Consider the following 13,586-nt stretch of genomic DNA (forward strand, 5'->3'; position numbering starts at 1 on the left):
GTTTTGTTTTTGCACACAAAAAGGATTCTCGTCGCTTCATAAAGTTAAAGGATTAATCCACTTTCAAATAAAATTGTCCTGATAATTTACTCACCCCCATGTCATCCAAGATGTTCATGTCTTTCTTCAGTCGAAAAGAAATTAAGGTTTTTGATGAAAACATTCCAGGATTATTCTCCTTTATAGTGGACTTCAATGGCCTCCAAATGGTTGAAGGTCAAAATTACAGTTTCAGTGCAGCTTCAAAGGGCTTTAAACGATACCAGACGAGGAATAAGGGTCTTATCTAGCGAAAAAAATGTAAATGTATATGCTTTATTTAAACACATTTTAGCTGCATTAACACTAATTCAACCATTTGGAGGCCATTGAAGTCCTCTAATAAGAGGAATAATCCTGGAATGTTATCATCAAAAACCTTAATTTCTTTTCGACTGAAAAAAAAAAAAAAAAGACATGAACATCTTGAATGACGGGGGTGAGTAAATTATCAGGAACATTTTTTTTTTTTTTTTTGAAAGTGAACTAATCCTTTGAGGTTTAACCACTATAGTCGCATGGACTATTTTAACAATGTCTTTAGTATCTTTCTTGACCTTGACGGTGGTTAAATTACTGTCTATGGAGGAGTCATATACCTCTCTGATTTCATCAAAAAATATATTAAATTGTGTTCCAAAGATGAATGAGGGTCTTACGGGTGTGGAACTACATGAGGGTAAGTAATGACAGAATTTTCATTTTTGGTTAACTTTTTTTTTTTAAAATGTAAAAATGCAAAAGGTTTTCTGTGATGGGTAGGTTTAGGGGTAGGGTTATGGGATAAAATATACATTTTGTACAGTATAAAAATCATTATGTCTATGGAATGTGTGTGTATGTGTTTGTCATGTTTATTTTATTAAATAAACCTAAATAAACTGATGCTCTGTAACCAAATTAGGTGTACAGTTAATAAAATAGACAGACAACCAGTTGGCAAAGATTCAAGGTCTGCAAAAAGCACTGAGCGCCATCTACGGGTGGCTTTTAATATCTGCATTATCAAAATTCCCTGTCCCAGGCTGCTCAAATGCTCAAGATCTGACAATCTGCCAAGTACCAGGAGGGTTCCTTCTTTGTTTTCCCCACAGATTTATTACATTTTTTTGGAAAAGCACAACTAGCCTGTTCAAATAAAATGTTAACAATTTTAATCCAAAACTGATAATAAAATGGAAAGTTAGTTCAAAGTATTACGTTGTAGTTTTGTGTCACTCTCCAACTCTCTGTTCTTCACCCCACCCCCACCCCTCCTGAAGCTTCAGTTAGTTGTCTCTCTTTGTGCCCCAGAACAGATGAAGGGCATCTGATGTACAGTGCTGAGGGGGAGGCATAAGGGAGTCAGAGGTACTTTGACTGGCTGCCTCTCTGTGACTTTCTGCAACGTGAAATTTAAAGATTTAAGATTCCTCCCCTTTCTGTTGGCAACCTCACAGCTCAGGTAAGTCTCAAATTTCCAATTTCTTGTTACTGTGGATTGAAAAAACTGAATGATCACTTCTGAAATAATAAGGTAATATAAAAAGTAAATAAAATAGAAAACAAATACTGTATGCATGATGTAAATCATGTTGGTGTCATCATTAAGAATGTAAATATTGTCATTTAATATATTTATTCTGCTTTATTTAAATGATTCTATGTGTTTTATTTGAATCTATTTAAAAAGTATCTCACATGATAAATAATCAGGAATTAATATATGCACTGACAAATATTCATTTAAAATGTTTTTTAATGTTTAAAAATATTTTTTTGCATTTCTTTCTTACAGGCAAAATAGTAAAATAAATACATATTTTTTATTAAATAATGAAAAGTTATTTATCATCTTCTGGAGAGAAGTATCTTCATACCATTGCACCCAAGCCATTGTCCACATCAACATGGCCTGTAATAGGCATATTGTCTCTGTGCAGGAGGCAAAAAGCTTGTGTACTTAGTCAACTCTTTTTCCAGTCTAGTAGCTTCTGATGTTTGTTTTGCCCCTCCGGACTTTGAATGTGACTTTTGAACAGGGCTCATCTCCTGGGCCCTGTTGCCACGACAACTGAGGCGGCTGATTTATGCTGGGGTGTCATGACAGGAGTATGTCCAGCATACAGATGGAGAACCCTGAACCCTGTGTGAGAACGGCCCAGAGGGCAGTAAAACAGAATTCTTAGATAGAAAGAATAGGGAATGGTGAAATCATGTGACTTAAAGTTTTTCAGGAAGTTTTAAGATAGGGCACAGGACTGGGGTGACATCCATACAAGTTATGTTTGATTTTTTTTTTTTTTTTCCTTTTCTGTTTTTTTTTTTCTAGAAATGAAGAAAGACCTGTTTCTCTTCTGCTTTTTGGTCTCTGCACTGGCTGCATATGTGAGTAAAAGATCCAAACATTCAGCAACATTTCTATGATCCTTCTCATAATCAAAATCTACAACATCATGTCCAAAGGTCAAAGAACCAAACGGAATCAAACACCGACCCAAAAAAACATTTCCAAGAACATAGATCAAAAAGCAAGTGTGTACTGGGAATTTGAGACAAGGAGCTTTTAGAGAGCCAAATGATATCAAGTGTATAGATAAATCAACAGGAACATTGTAAGCTGTAATGAAATCTGTTGTAATATATGACCAGGGTCAACCGAGAGGGTTTGACACAGCTAATCACAAACATCGCTATATATTATTCCATTGCCTTACACTTGGGATTGGAAAGGGAGTAGACCAACTCTTAAATGGAGTTCTGCTGGGCAGTAAATCAATCCCACAGTTCCATGGCTGATGATAGGATAATTGTGTAGCTTTAAAATGACAAAATGCCTCGCTTAAATCATAAGACCTAGGCATGTTTTCCAATTCAGCTAGGAGAATGTAATGTAAGCGGACTCTCAACATTAGTTCCTTATCAGGATATAGAAAGACAATACTTCACTGGAATAATATATGCATTCCTCCAGGAAATTAGAACATGAAGAGAGAAGTTTGGCAAAGATAATCTCAAACTGGAAGGAGTTGGAAGGAGATAACATGAAAAGCAATATGTTGTAATTTTATGAGTCGTGCAGACGAAACAAGATTGTTGTCTGGGTAAATACAGTTGGTTCTGTAAAGAGTGAACATCATGTGTGGCACATCTTTGCAAAATTCTATGCTGAAAAAAAAAAAAATGTTTTGAACATAACTTCAACATGGTATGGTATTCTGTCATACTTATTGGTACATGGAAGTAGGAACTGATAAGATAAGGCTAAGCTGTCAAAATATAGCTTTCAACTTTCATAAACCATACGATACCATAACAATTATTATTATTATTATTATTATTATTTGTATTATTTATTTATTTATTTACTATTTTTAGGTACAATGTAAGCCTCATGAAAAACATCAGCATGTCAAACACAGCCCAACTCCACAAGAGCAGGTGATTCTCTACTTTAACACTGAAATGTGCTTCTAGCTATGTGGCATTTTTTTTTTTTTAAATATGCTGATAAAGTATACACATTTATGCATTTTATATATATATAGTGTATATATATATGTGTGTGTGTGTGTGTGTATATATGTATATAAAGCTTCAACCATTTACTTTTTACAATTTGTTTAATTTTATTTTTATTTGCATGTTTGTTTGTTTTTTTTGTTTTTTTAAATGGCTCTTTAATCATTTGTTAAATTGATTGGTTAAAAAAAACTGATGCAAACCTGAACAAAACAACTGACTGTCTTTATGAGCATATCATTGAATTATTCACTCAACCAATTTGTTAAAGAACACTAATTCAACCAGGAATCATTTTATTTTTTGTATATTTTGTAAATATAACTTGCTATCTTAAATGTTTTAATCTGTTATGTTCCTCAAATGTAGTCTTTTTTTGTAAAATTTCAAAACATTTATATATATATTTTTTTTTTCTTTTTACAATATTGTTTTATTTTAAGTCAGTGAAGCTTCATGACAGTAAGGATGGAGTTCTTCCCACATTTCTACCTTTTGAGTCCAGCTCTCAGGATGAGGACATGAGTGAAGAGAAGGAAAGCCATGTGGTGATGAAGCAAGCGGGAGCAGAAGAGCTTGAAGGTTCAGAGGGAGGTGATAAGAATACACCTTTGCTCCTGAGTGAGGAGGCACTGACTCAGCTTCTGCAGGTCTCTGAGGAGGCAGAGGAAACTGTGGAGGAGGATGAAGATGATAATGACGGTCCAGAAAAAGACAAAGAAGTTAAGGAGATGGAGGAGGGGAAGGAAAATGGAGAACCTACAATGGAGAATGAAGATGAAATTGAGAAGAGCGAAGGTGAGGATGCAAAGGAGACTGACAGCAGCACTGATTCAGAGATACCAATGGATTTGGACTATGCAGCTGACCGTGATGCCTCACAGCCACTATCCATCAAGCTAGAGGAGGCCAAAGCTTCAACCATCAACACTATGGAAAAAGACATGGCGAAAACAATTAAAGATGTGATACCCACAGCCACAATGGACTATGATTCCCAGCAATCCAACAACGATTCAGATGACACTGCAGAGGAGCAGGAAGTGCCAGCAGAGCAAACACAAGATGAGCTGAAAGAGCCTTTTCAAGACACTTACAATGAAAAAAAGAAGAGTGATCAACAGGATGAGAAGAATAGCATTGGACCTGAAACTACTATTCTTTCTAGTGGCAAGAAAGCAAAGGAGAAGAAGAAGCAAAAGAATGAAAGTAATAGACATGGAAAGACCAAAGCCAAGAAGCAGCGAAACAACCAGCGGCTGGAGAAGATGCAAAGTGACCAAGCAGGTGCAGTGGAAGCCAATGAGGAACATGCTGAGAGGAAAGACCCAGAAAAAGTGGTGGAACCCACTGAAAACACAGAGTCTAAACCCAGAAAGAAGAATGGAAAATGGGTACAAAATACATCACACATACATTGTTATTATAAAATATTAAAAAGTGTGAATTTTCTAGATTAAAAACTTTGACAAGTCATGCTAGTTTATATCCTGCACATATGTGCTTTTAGTGGATTCATTGAAATGTATTTTAAATGAATTATACTTTTTCATCTAAACACTGCAAACAGTTTAACATGCTATTCACAAATAGAATATATAAATAACATCTGCTGAAGGAACTACACAATTTTAGCTTGTTTCTATGACACTTTCGAGTTTCACAGGACTTGTGCCTTTGCTTTGCAAGTGCATAAACATATTTATAGAGCTGTTATGTGATGCAAACTTTAAATTGTTTTTGGAGTTAGTAAATGTGAAGGTGGACAGCTATTTGGTATTTGTTTTCATATTGTTTATATATAGTATATATTGACATCATAATTAACCATTAGGTGTAATTTCTGGACTGTAAGAATTGGTGTGTCTCTTTACAGACTCATTTGGTGGGGATGAATCCAGTACAGATTAGGGCCACTATGGAGCTTTACCCTGACATTCGACCCACCCATCGGCCCAGCAGACAGGGGGTGCCAGCTGGTGAGTGTTGTTTCTGCACTCTCCATAGCGCCGAATTCTTATTAGGAATCTGCTGAGCAGAGTTTTTCTTTAACATAGACTGTTAAACCGACCTGGCTTAAGAAGTCAATGACAGCCTTAGCCCCTGGTTTAGGCTCTATCCAAACCAACAGATGCAAAGGAATGTTGGTGTTTTTTTACAGGGAGGTTATATATAACCTTTATTAGATGTCTCTTTGCGAGCCTTTTTAAAGCAGCAGTGGACTCTGAATTGAGGATACAGTATTCTATAAGATATTTGCACATTCTTTCATTGTTTTATCCAGACCCCTGTGAAAACTTTCGCTGTAAAAGAGGGAAGACATGCAAAATAAATGATGAGAACAAACCCGTCTGTGTGTGTCAGGAGCCGTCAGAATGTCCTCCCAGTTTAAACGATTTTGACCATGTAAGTATGTGTAATCTTGCAAAATAATTTGTTCATTTGAATTCAACTGATTACAATAAAATGGCTTTTTTACAACTTTATATTTATTCCAATACTGATCAAACTGATTAAGTAACAGATATTGATTAAAGAAAAAAGTATAATAAAATTTGCTAATAATAAGCCATTGGCATCGGGACATTTTCATTGTAGGTATGCGGAACTGACAATAAGACATATGACACATCCTGTCAACTCTTTGCCACCAAGTGTGGCCTTGATGGGACCAAAATAGGCCACAGACTTCACCTGGACTACACTGGATCCTGTAAATGTAAGAAACACTTCTGACATGCTTATTTTAATTGTTAGCACATGAAAGGTAAAATTTGGTTCGCAGTGATGCTAATGTGATTAATAATTTTAGCAAACCATGTTTCTCATTAGAAACACACCTAGCTGACACGCAACAAAATGCTTCACGAAAAATAAAGTGCACATGGAACGACAAGGAAGCACAAAAAATGAACGTACAGTACACAAGAATAAATACAAACAAGAATTTTTTGTTAGTCGCAAACAGAACAGCAGCTCCAGACAATAAATGACACTCAAACCCAGAGTTACTTACATGTGAAGCGGAATCAAAGCAGCCTCCACGTCTGTTTTCTGGCCATCCCCGCTTAGCTCCCTCTTGAGCGCTGGAAAGCTTTCCTAATATTAACGCGGGTCCTAAAGAGCTTGCCCAGTCATACACCTTCATTCCAGTGATCTTCTTTTGAGCTCTTTTGTATTGTGTCTCATCTCTCTCTTTTTGCAGTCTTTCTTCAAATCTCCCTCTTGCTCGTTCTGCCTCCTCGACCGTCATGCTGATTGCCTACAAGTTTGTTGTTGGTGTCGGTCTGACTAACTTCCAAACAGTGTTTTTGAAATATGGCTTACCCCACCTTTAACAAGACACCAAAGTCTGCAATCAAAATCCAGAAACATTTTCTGAGCTATCCATATTAACATTTAAAATTAGTATGGTAACCATTTATTATGGGGAACAATTCTCACTTTTATCTAGTTGCTTATTAGCTTGCATATTGGCTGTTTGTTAGTACTTATTAGCTGTTTATTAGTATGCCTTATTCTGCATGACCATGTTCTACATCCCTAAATCCTACCCCATACCTAAACTTAACAAACAACTACCTTACTAACTATTATTAAGCAGTAAATTAAGAGTTTATTGAGGCAAGAATCATAGTTAATAATGAATATGCATTCCCCATACCAAAGTGTTACCATTAGGATAACTAATTTAATAACAAGTATATCTACAAGGAATTTTTTTTTTTTTTTTTTTTTTTTTTTTTTTTATGTACATTTAGTCAGATACAATGCAACATTTACTTTTGGCCCCACAGCCCTCAACCAATTTTTATTTTTGGCCTTCATAGTAAAACGTTTGAGCACCTCTGCTCTTAATATATATCTTCTGTTGTTGAATTTTTGTCTATTTTATTTGTCCTAATGTTTATTTTGTGTGTTTTGTCTGGCAGTTATTGCTCCATGTCTAGAGTCAGAGCTGGTGCAGTTCCCTCTGCGCATGCGGGACTGGCTGAAGAACGTGCTTCTGCAGTTATATGAGCATGACTCCATGTCTCCTGGCTTTCTCACAGCTAAACAAAGAATCAGGGTATGGCTATCAGAGATATTGGACAGACAGTTTTTTATTTAGATATCACATCTCCTATTCAAATATCAAATTTTACCCAGCTCCCCAATTTATAGTAAAATAAACAACATAGACGTACTACTTTGGAAAAACCTTCAAATACGAATGAATGCTCTGCTCAACAGGTTCAGAAGATTTATGAGAGTGAGAGGCGTCTTCATGCAGGCGATCACACCGTCGAGCTTCTACTGCGGGACTTTGAGAAGAACTACAACATGTACATCTATCCAGTGCACTGGCAGTTTGCACAAATGGACCAACATCCTTCAGACAGGTGGGGGGCTGAGTGTACACATTTCTCCTTGCAATATTGTTCAGTTGATTGGAAAGGAGAAATCCCAATTATATCTGTAAAATGAAGTTGACACATTCACTTGACATTTACAGTATATTGGCCAGTTTTGCAGAGCCGGACGCTAGGCTAAAATACTGTTAAAAATATCTGACTCCTGAAACTTGCTTAAAGCTACCAAATCAGATCAGCCATTTTGTAGTGCATTTGTGAATAGTTCATGTGGGCAAGACGTCTGAGGCTGAGACTATTCTAATTCTGACTTACTCATACAGGAGGTTCGGTAATATTTTTAGCTGGTGTGAGGATGTGGTTGAGGGACATTTCCAGAAAAAGTGGGACTCGGTGCCAGTATGCTCCACAACGTCAGTGGTCAGCCTTTGAGACAGAGGCTTTAAAGCTGCAGTGTGTGCTTTTGAGGACAATCTGCCTACACATCACTTACTTATATAGATGTATGTAGCTTTAAGAATCTTGTGTTGGTTTGTGATTTCAAAGAAAAGGTCAGGCAGAACCTTTTAGGTAGAGATCTTTTTATGGATTTAGTTTTATTTAATTTATTTTTAATTCATGTAGGCCCGGTTTCACAGACAGGGCTTAAGCCAGGATTAGTCCTTAGTTCAATTAGGGTATTTAAGTAGCTTTTATAAACGTACCCTAGAAAACACATTACTGTGTGCATCTTGAGACAAAACAAAGGCAGTGACATATTTTAAGATATGCCATTGCGAGTTGTTTACAGTTAAAAAAGTTCAAACATGCATTTTAGTCTGGGACTAGCTTAAGCCTTATCTGTGAAACTGGGGGTTAAATTTCATTAATTAAACAGGTCGTAAACATACTTTATAACTAGAAAAAATCGAAATAACCTGTTAAACACAAAAGTATTTATGTAATTATTTAAGACATTTCTCCTAATATAGAACCTTTTTGGCATAAAGGGTTCTATATAGAACCCCATTGAACACTGTGAGCATGAAGTATGTTAATTACATTTTCTTCTTTTACAAATGGACAATACCTGAATCATGATATTAAAGGGTTAGTTCACCCAAAAATGAAAATTCTGTCATTCATTACTCACCCTCATGCCGTTGCACACCCGTAAGACCTTCGTTAATCTTCGGAATGCAAATTAAGATATTTTTGTTGAAATCCGATGGCTCCGTGAGGCCTGATTTAAATATGTTTTTAGTACATTAACGGATCTTGAGAGAGGAAATGTCATTGATGGCTATGCAGGCCTCACTGAGCCATCGGATTTCAACAAAAATATCTTAATTTGTGTTCTGAAGATTAACGAAGGTCTTACGGGTGTGGAACGGCATGAGGGTAAGGAATAAATTACTTTCATTTTTGGGTGAACTAACCCTTTAAGTAGGGTTTTTTTCACCAGTGGATATTTATAATACCGTTGCAGGTTTCTTTCTCACTCTGAGCTGGCTCCACTACGTGTTCCCCTGGTTCCCATGGAGCATTGCACCTCAGTCTTTTTCCAAAAGTGTGATGCTGACAAGGACAAACTAGTCTCCTTCAAAGAGTGGTGCAGCTGCTTTGGCATTAAGGAAGGTAGGAGTATTTTGAAGGTCTCATCTTAAACAGCTCCAAGAGTTTTTAATTTATTATTCATTCTCTTTAAATGCATTATTTATGCACACTTTTTAAATAAATCAAAATCTTTATAAACAACCCAGGTTGGTTTTTCAACTCTCCATATTTTCATTCCTATAGAGGATATGGATTCCAATCTGCTGTTCTGAGCACGAGCCAGTGGCTAAACAGGAGCAAATGAAGGTTGTGTCTCCTTTGAAGAACTGTGGCAGAGATAATTCTGCTGGAGGTCTGTTCAGTGAAATAGTACTGTTTTTTTTCTTTTATGTCTAATGATCATGATGGACAAGAATGTCTAAAAACCTTTTCTTTTTGATGCATTATATGTGTAGCATATTGGTTATTAAAAATGAAAGGAACTATAGTTAATAATTTAGTTCAGAAAATGAATTTAAAAAGTGTAGTTTTAGTTTGAGTGTTTGTTGTATGCATTCCAGCGAGGGAAAAGTTTACATAGTGAATAAAAGAACAAAATAAAGGAGATTTTGTAAAAATGTTGCAAAATTATTTCAGATAATGAGGAAAAATGCCACTCTTATATGTGCTTGTTGTTGAATATTTAGCCTACATATTTATTCCAAATGATATTAATGTCTTGAATGAATCAGGAATTAAATGTTTTTTTTTTGTTTTGTTGTTTTTTTTAATCCACCAAGCATTTTTATGACCATGTAAAATAAATCTTAAACATGACTTCCTTAAAACTCGATAACTGATAATATCATCAAGTTCCAGTTCAATTTGCATAGCAAGTTTTATGTCCTCTGTAACAAGCCTTGGAAGCTTTGTTACACACACTTACAACATGTTACTGTGTTTGGAAAAGTAATGTGTGGGTTATGACCACTGTAATAAAAATAATAATAATAAAAAAAAAAACCCTTAGGAAGTCATTAAATTACTGCTGTAATAACTGTGTGCTGCACAATACAATGACTTCTGTGAGTATGTTGATACATGGTTGTCTTCTCCGCCTCAATGCAACAAACAGCGCTTCATCAAAAATCAGTTTTTGTAGCACCCCGTAAAATATTTGCCAGATGTACTAAAATAATTTAGAAATACATGTCACATCAGACACTTGTAAGCCCTTGCGACCCTCAGGTTGTTCGGAGAATGAATGGGTGGACAAATACTCTGTATTTTTCTTCTTATTTATTTTTTCTGTAAGAAGAATGAATAGGCCTACTTCACCAAAAAAAAAAAAAAAAAAAAAAAAAAAAACAACAACTAATAAACAAGAAAAAGAAGTTAATTTAAGGAATCACTTTTGAACTATTTGATTCCCTCCTTCCCGCACAGTCTGAGTGTCAGTATCTCCTGTGGCAGACTCAAAGAGTTGAATAAGTTTGATTATGGATTTTGCACATTTTTGCACACTTGATAAGACAAGACCACCTGGTGCTAAGATTTCAGTGGAAGAGATAAAAAATTGCAGAAAGGATTCTGAAGGAAAGTAAAAGAGGTCAGTGGAACAACAAAGATAATGCACAAGACAAGTCAACGATACTACTACTGATACTACCGGCCTCGACTTGTATTGCTTTCGAACAAATACTCTAAATCCCCAAAACATCTGCATGTGAAGAGTGAAGTGAAGTGTTTCATTTTGCTGATCATAGGCCTACTTCACGCTAAGTGAAAAAGGGAAGCTATGAAAGGCACAACTCAAAACGAACAATGCATTTGACTACATAAAGTGATCAATATATTTTATTTAGTCTTCAAATTGATTAAATCAGTTTATCAATCTTTAAAGCTTCTCTGCTTGTGTAATACTAGTGTAAGACGCATTTGAATTTTAGCAATTCACATTTAGCTATAGGCCTAGCTAAGGAGTTATTCTTTTTCTTGTCTGATGTATAAATAAGATAAACAAATACTGAAACACTCAATTAAACATTCTCAATGAGAGCACTGTTTTGTGATATCAGTGACCTACAGTAGCCTAAGTCATTTTATGGTTTTCTTCTAGATTCTTCGGATTAAATAATTGGCTCTGATGTTAAATTAGTCCTCATTAATACATAAATAGAAAAGCCCTGGGGAGTAATACAATAGCTACAAAACGTTAATTTTGTTACTTGGTATATTAATATTTCTTCGCGAACAAAAACAGACGCATATGCGTCAGTTTACGTGTCTGCGTCAGTTGAAAGCGCGCGCGATTGCGGCGACAACACACTTGATTTAAAGTGGAGCCGTATCTGAGCGATTTTGCTGCGAAGACACTGAATAAACGGAATAAAAATTAATCTCAGTAAACTAATTATCGATGTCCCAGACACAGACATTGCTGAATGAGTTGAATGTCATAATCTGAGGTAAACTAAATCCACACGTGCGCGCATTCACAAATGTTTTTTTGTTTTGTTTATAAAAACTTTTTTTAAAATTATTTTTTAAATGTTTAACAAGAAGTATCTTTTTTTCATGTATTCAGTTTATTTCCTGATTCTATACAGCCTACATAAACACCCATACCTTTACACCAATATAGCCTACAACTTTGAATTGGCTTATTCAGTATACTTGGATGTGTCAGGCTTCTGTAAACTGATGCTCAGCCTACAGCTCTACGAGAATAGTTATAAATAAAGCATTGGAAATATTGAATTATAAACTAAAGTTAAAAATTAAATGGAAACACCTACCACAAGAATTATCACTGCAAGTAGGCTACTTTTCCAATAGAGGGCAGCATAACATCAGCTCAATATGGCTAGGTGACTGCATTAAAATGCTTCGAGGCTAGTTAAGATACACACGGCTTAGTATTAATTGGTGTACATTTACATTTAGTCATTTAGCAGACGCTTTTTTGTATTTCTTTATTTTACAAGAATTTATTTTAAAGCGCTGTTTTTGGTGTGTGCTTTTATCAAATATTCTGAATATGTATTTGCAAGTCTGTTTTGAAGCTCTGAGGTTTCATCAGGTCTTGCTCTGGTTCTTGAAAACATGTTAGGCGTCTGAATGCTAAAATTACTCTCTTAGGAGAGGATGTTCAAACATGATCCTCGCTGACTTCTGAAAACCAATGTTAGCACTGGCATATTTGTTTGGCCGTGGCCCCAGAGCATTGTATGAATTAGATGAAACAGCTAATGGTGTACAGGTGACACTTCAAGGGCTCTCTGACACTTTAATGGAGTACGAAGAGGGTGCATGTGAGATGTGCTGTTAGGGAATGCAGTTAGAAATCATGTGTGTATGTGTTACAGGAGTAGCATCTGACTTAAACATCCCCCCCTTTGATCCCCCATCCGGCTCTTTGTGAGAGTTTCCTCCTGGTATCATCCTGTCCATTTAGCGATCACTGCTGTAAATTACAGAGGAAAGAGGTCATAAAATCATGCCATGCATTTGGAAAATTGTGTGTCATTATTGCGCATTATCATAGTTATTTTATGTAACATCATAAAGGTATGCATTTGATGTTTGTATTTATTTATTTTGTGTGTGTTGGTCTGAGATAAAATCTTGGTACACTTTGATTTATGAATTATTTATAGCCTATAGTTGAAAAGCCTCAGTATTAGATGTCCAGTCTCCTCAGGTCATACCTAGTTGTTTTGGCAGAGATTGTCAGTTGATTGATTTCATATTAGGCTCACAACCTTCCTGCCCTCTCTAGCTCTGAATATTCAGATGAATTTTACTTGGCAAAGAAGACCTCATTAAATATTCATGTCACTTTATCAGCGCAATCAAAGAGCGTATTTACTTGTTCGCTAAAATTCCATTCTACAAAACCATCTCAGTTCTGACTACCCTTTTGAAACATCATTTAATTTGACCAAGGAAAAGGATAATGAGTGTTCCTGCACATCTAAGCCAGGCTGCTGCAGTTGGTCTATGTAACTGGCTTATACGCAGCTTGTAAATTGATTTTTTTTGAGTCGCACAAGGTTCAAGGTTGGGATGAAATGTCCTTCTAATGGAATTAAATTTCAATTCAATCAAATGCAGTTGTACTAAGAGCTGTTCATCCAATTTACCTTCACCTCTCTAGCTTGTTTTTGGACACCTCTG

At 35.8% G+C, this 13,586-nt stretch overlaps 1 protein-coding gene across 5 annotated transcripts in view; it reads left to right on the top strand.

The window, feature by feature from the left end:
* sparcl1 (SPARC-like 1) overlaps positions 1-10,389 on the top strand; it is a 28,668-nt gene extending 18,279 nt beyond the window's left edge. For 2 of the 5 annotated variants that reach the window (XM_067405419.1, XM_067405422.1), the window contains exons 2-12: positions 1,333-1,483; positions 2,351-2,406; positions 3,397-3,459; positions 3,984-4,934; positions 5,417-5,519; positions 5,825-5,946; positions 6,139-6,259; positions 7,473-7,609; positions 7,774-7,922; positions 9,361-9,509; positions 9,672-10,389. In XM_067405419.1, the coding sequence (XP_067261520.1) occupies positions 2,353-2,406; positions 3,397-3,459; positions 3,984-4,934; positions 5,417-5,519; positions 5,825-5,946; positions 6,139-6,259; positions 7,473-7,609; positions 7,774-7,922; positions 9,361-9,509; positions 9,672-9,700 (1,878 nt within the window). In that variant the 5' untranslated portion in view covers positions 1,333-1,483; positions 2,351-2,352 and the 3' untranslated portion in view covers positions 9,701-10,389. Of the gene's footprint in view, positions 1-1,332; positions 1,484-1,770; positions 2,407-3,396; positions 3,460-3,983; positions 4,935-5,416; positions 5,520-5,824; positions 5,947-6,138; positions 6,260-7,472; positions 7,610-7,773; positions 7,923-9,360; positions 9,510-9,671 lie in introns of those variants that run through there. The other 3 variants (XM_067405420.1, XM_067405424.1, XM_067405423.1) reach the window with 3 other exon arrangements.
* Positions 10,390-13,586: the final 3,197 nt, after the last annotated feature.

Source organism: Chanodichthys erythropterus, chromosome 12, assembly GCF_024489055.1.
Source record: "Chanodichthys erythropterus isolate Z2021 chromosome 12, ASM2448905v1, whole genome shotgun sequence".
Classification (NCBI taxonomy): Eukaryota; Metazoa; Chordata; class Actinopteri; order Cypriniformes; family Xenocyprididae; genus Chanodichthys; species Chanodichthys erythropterus.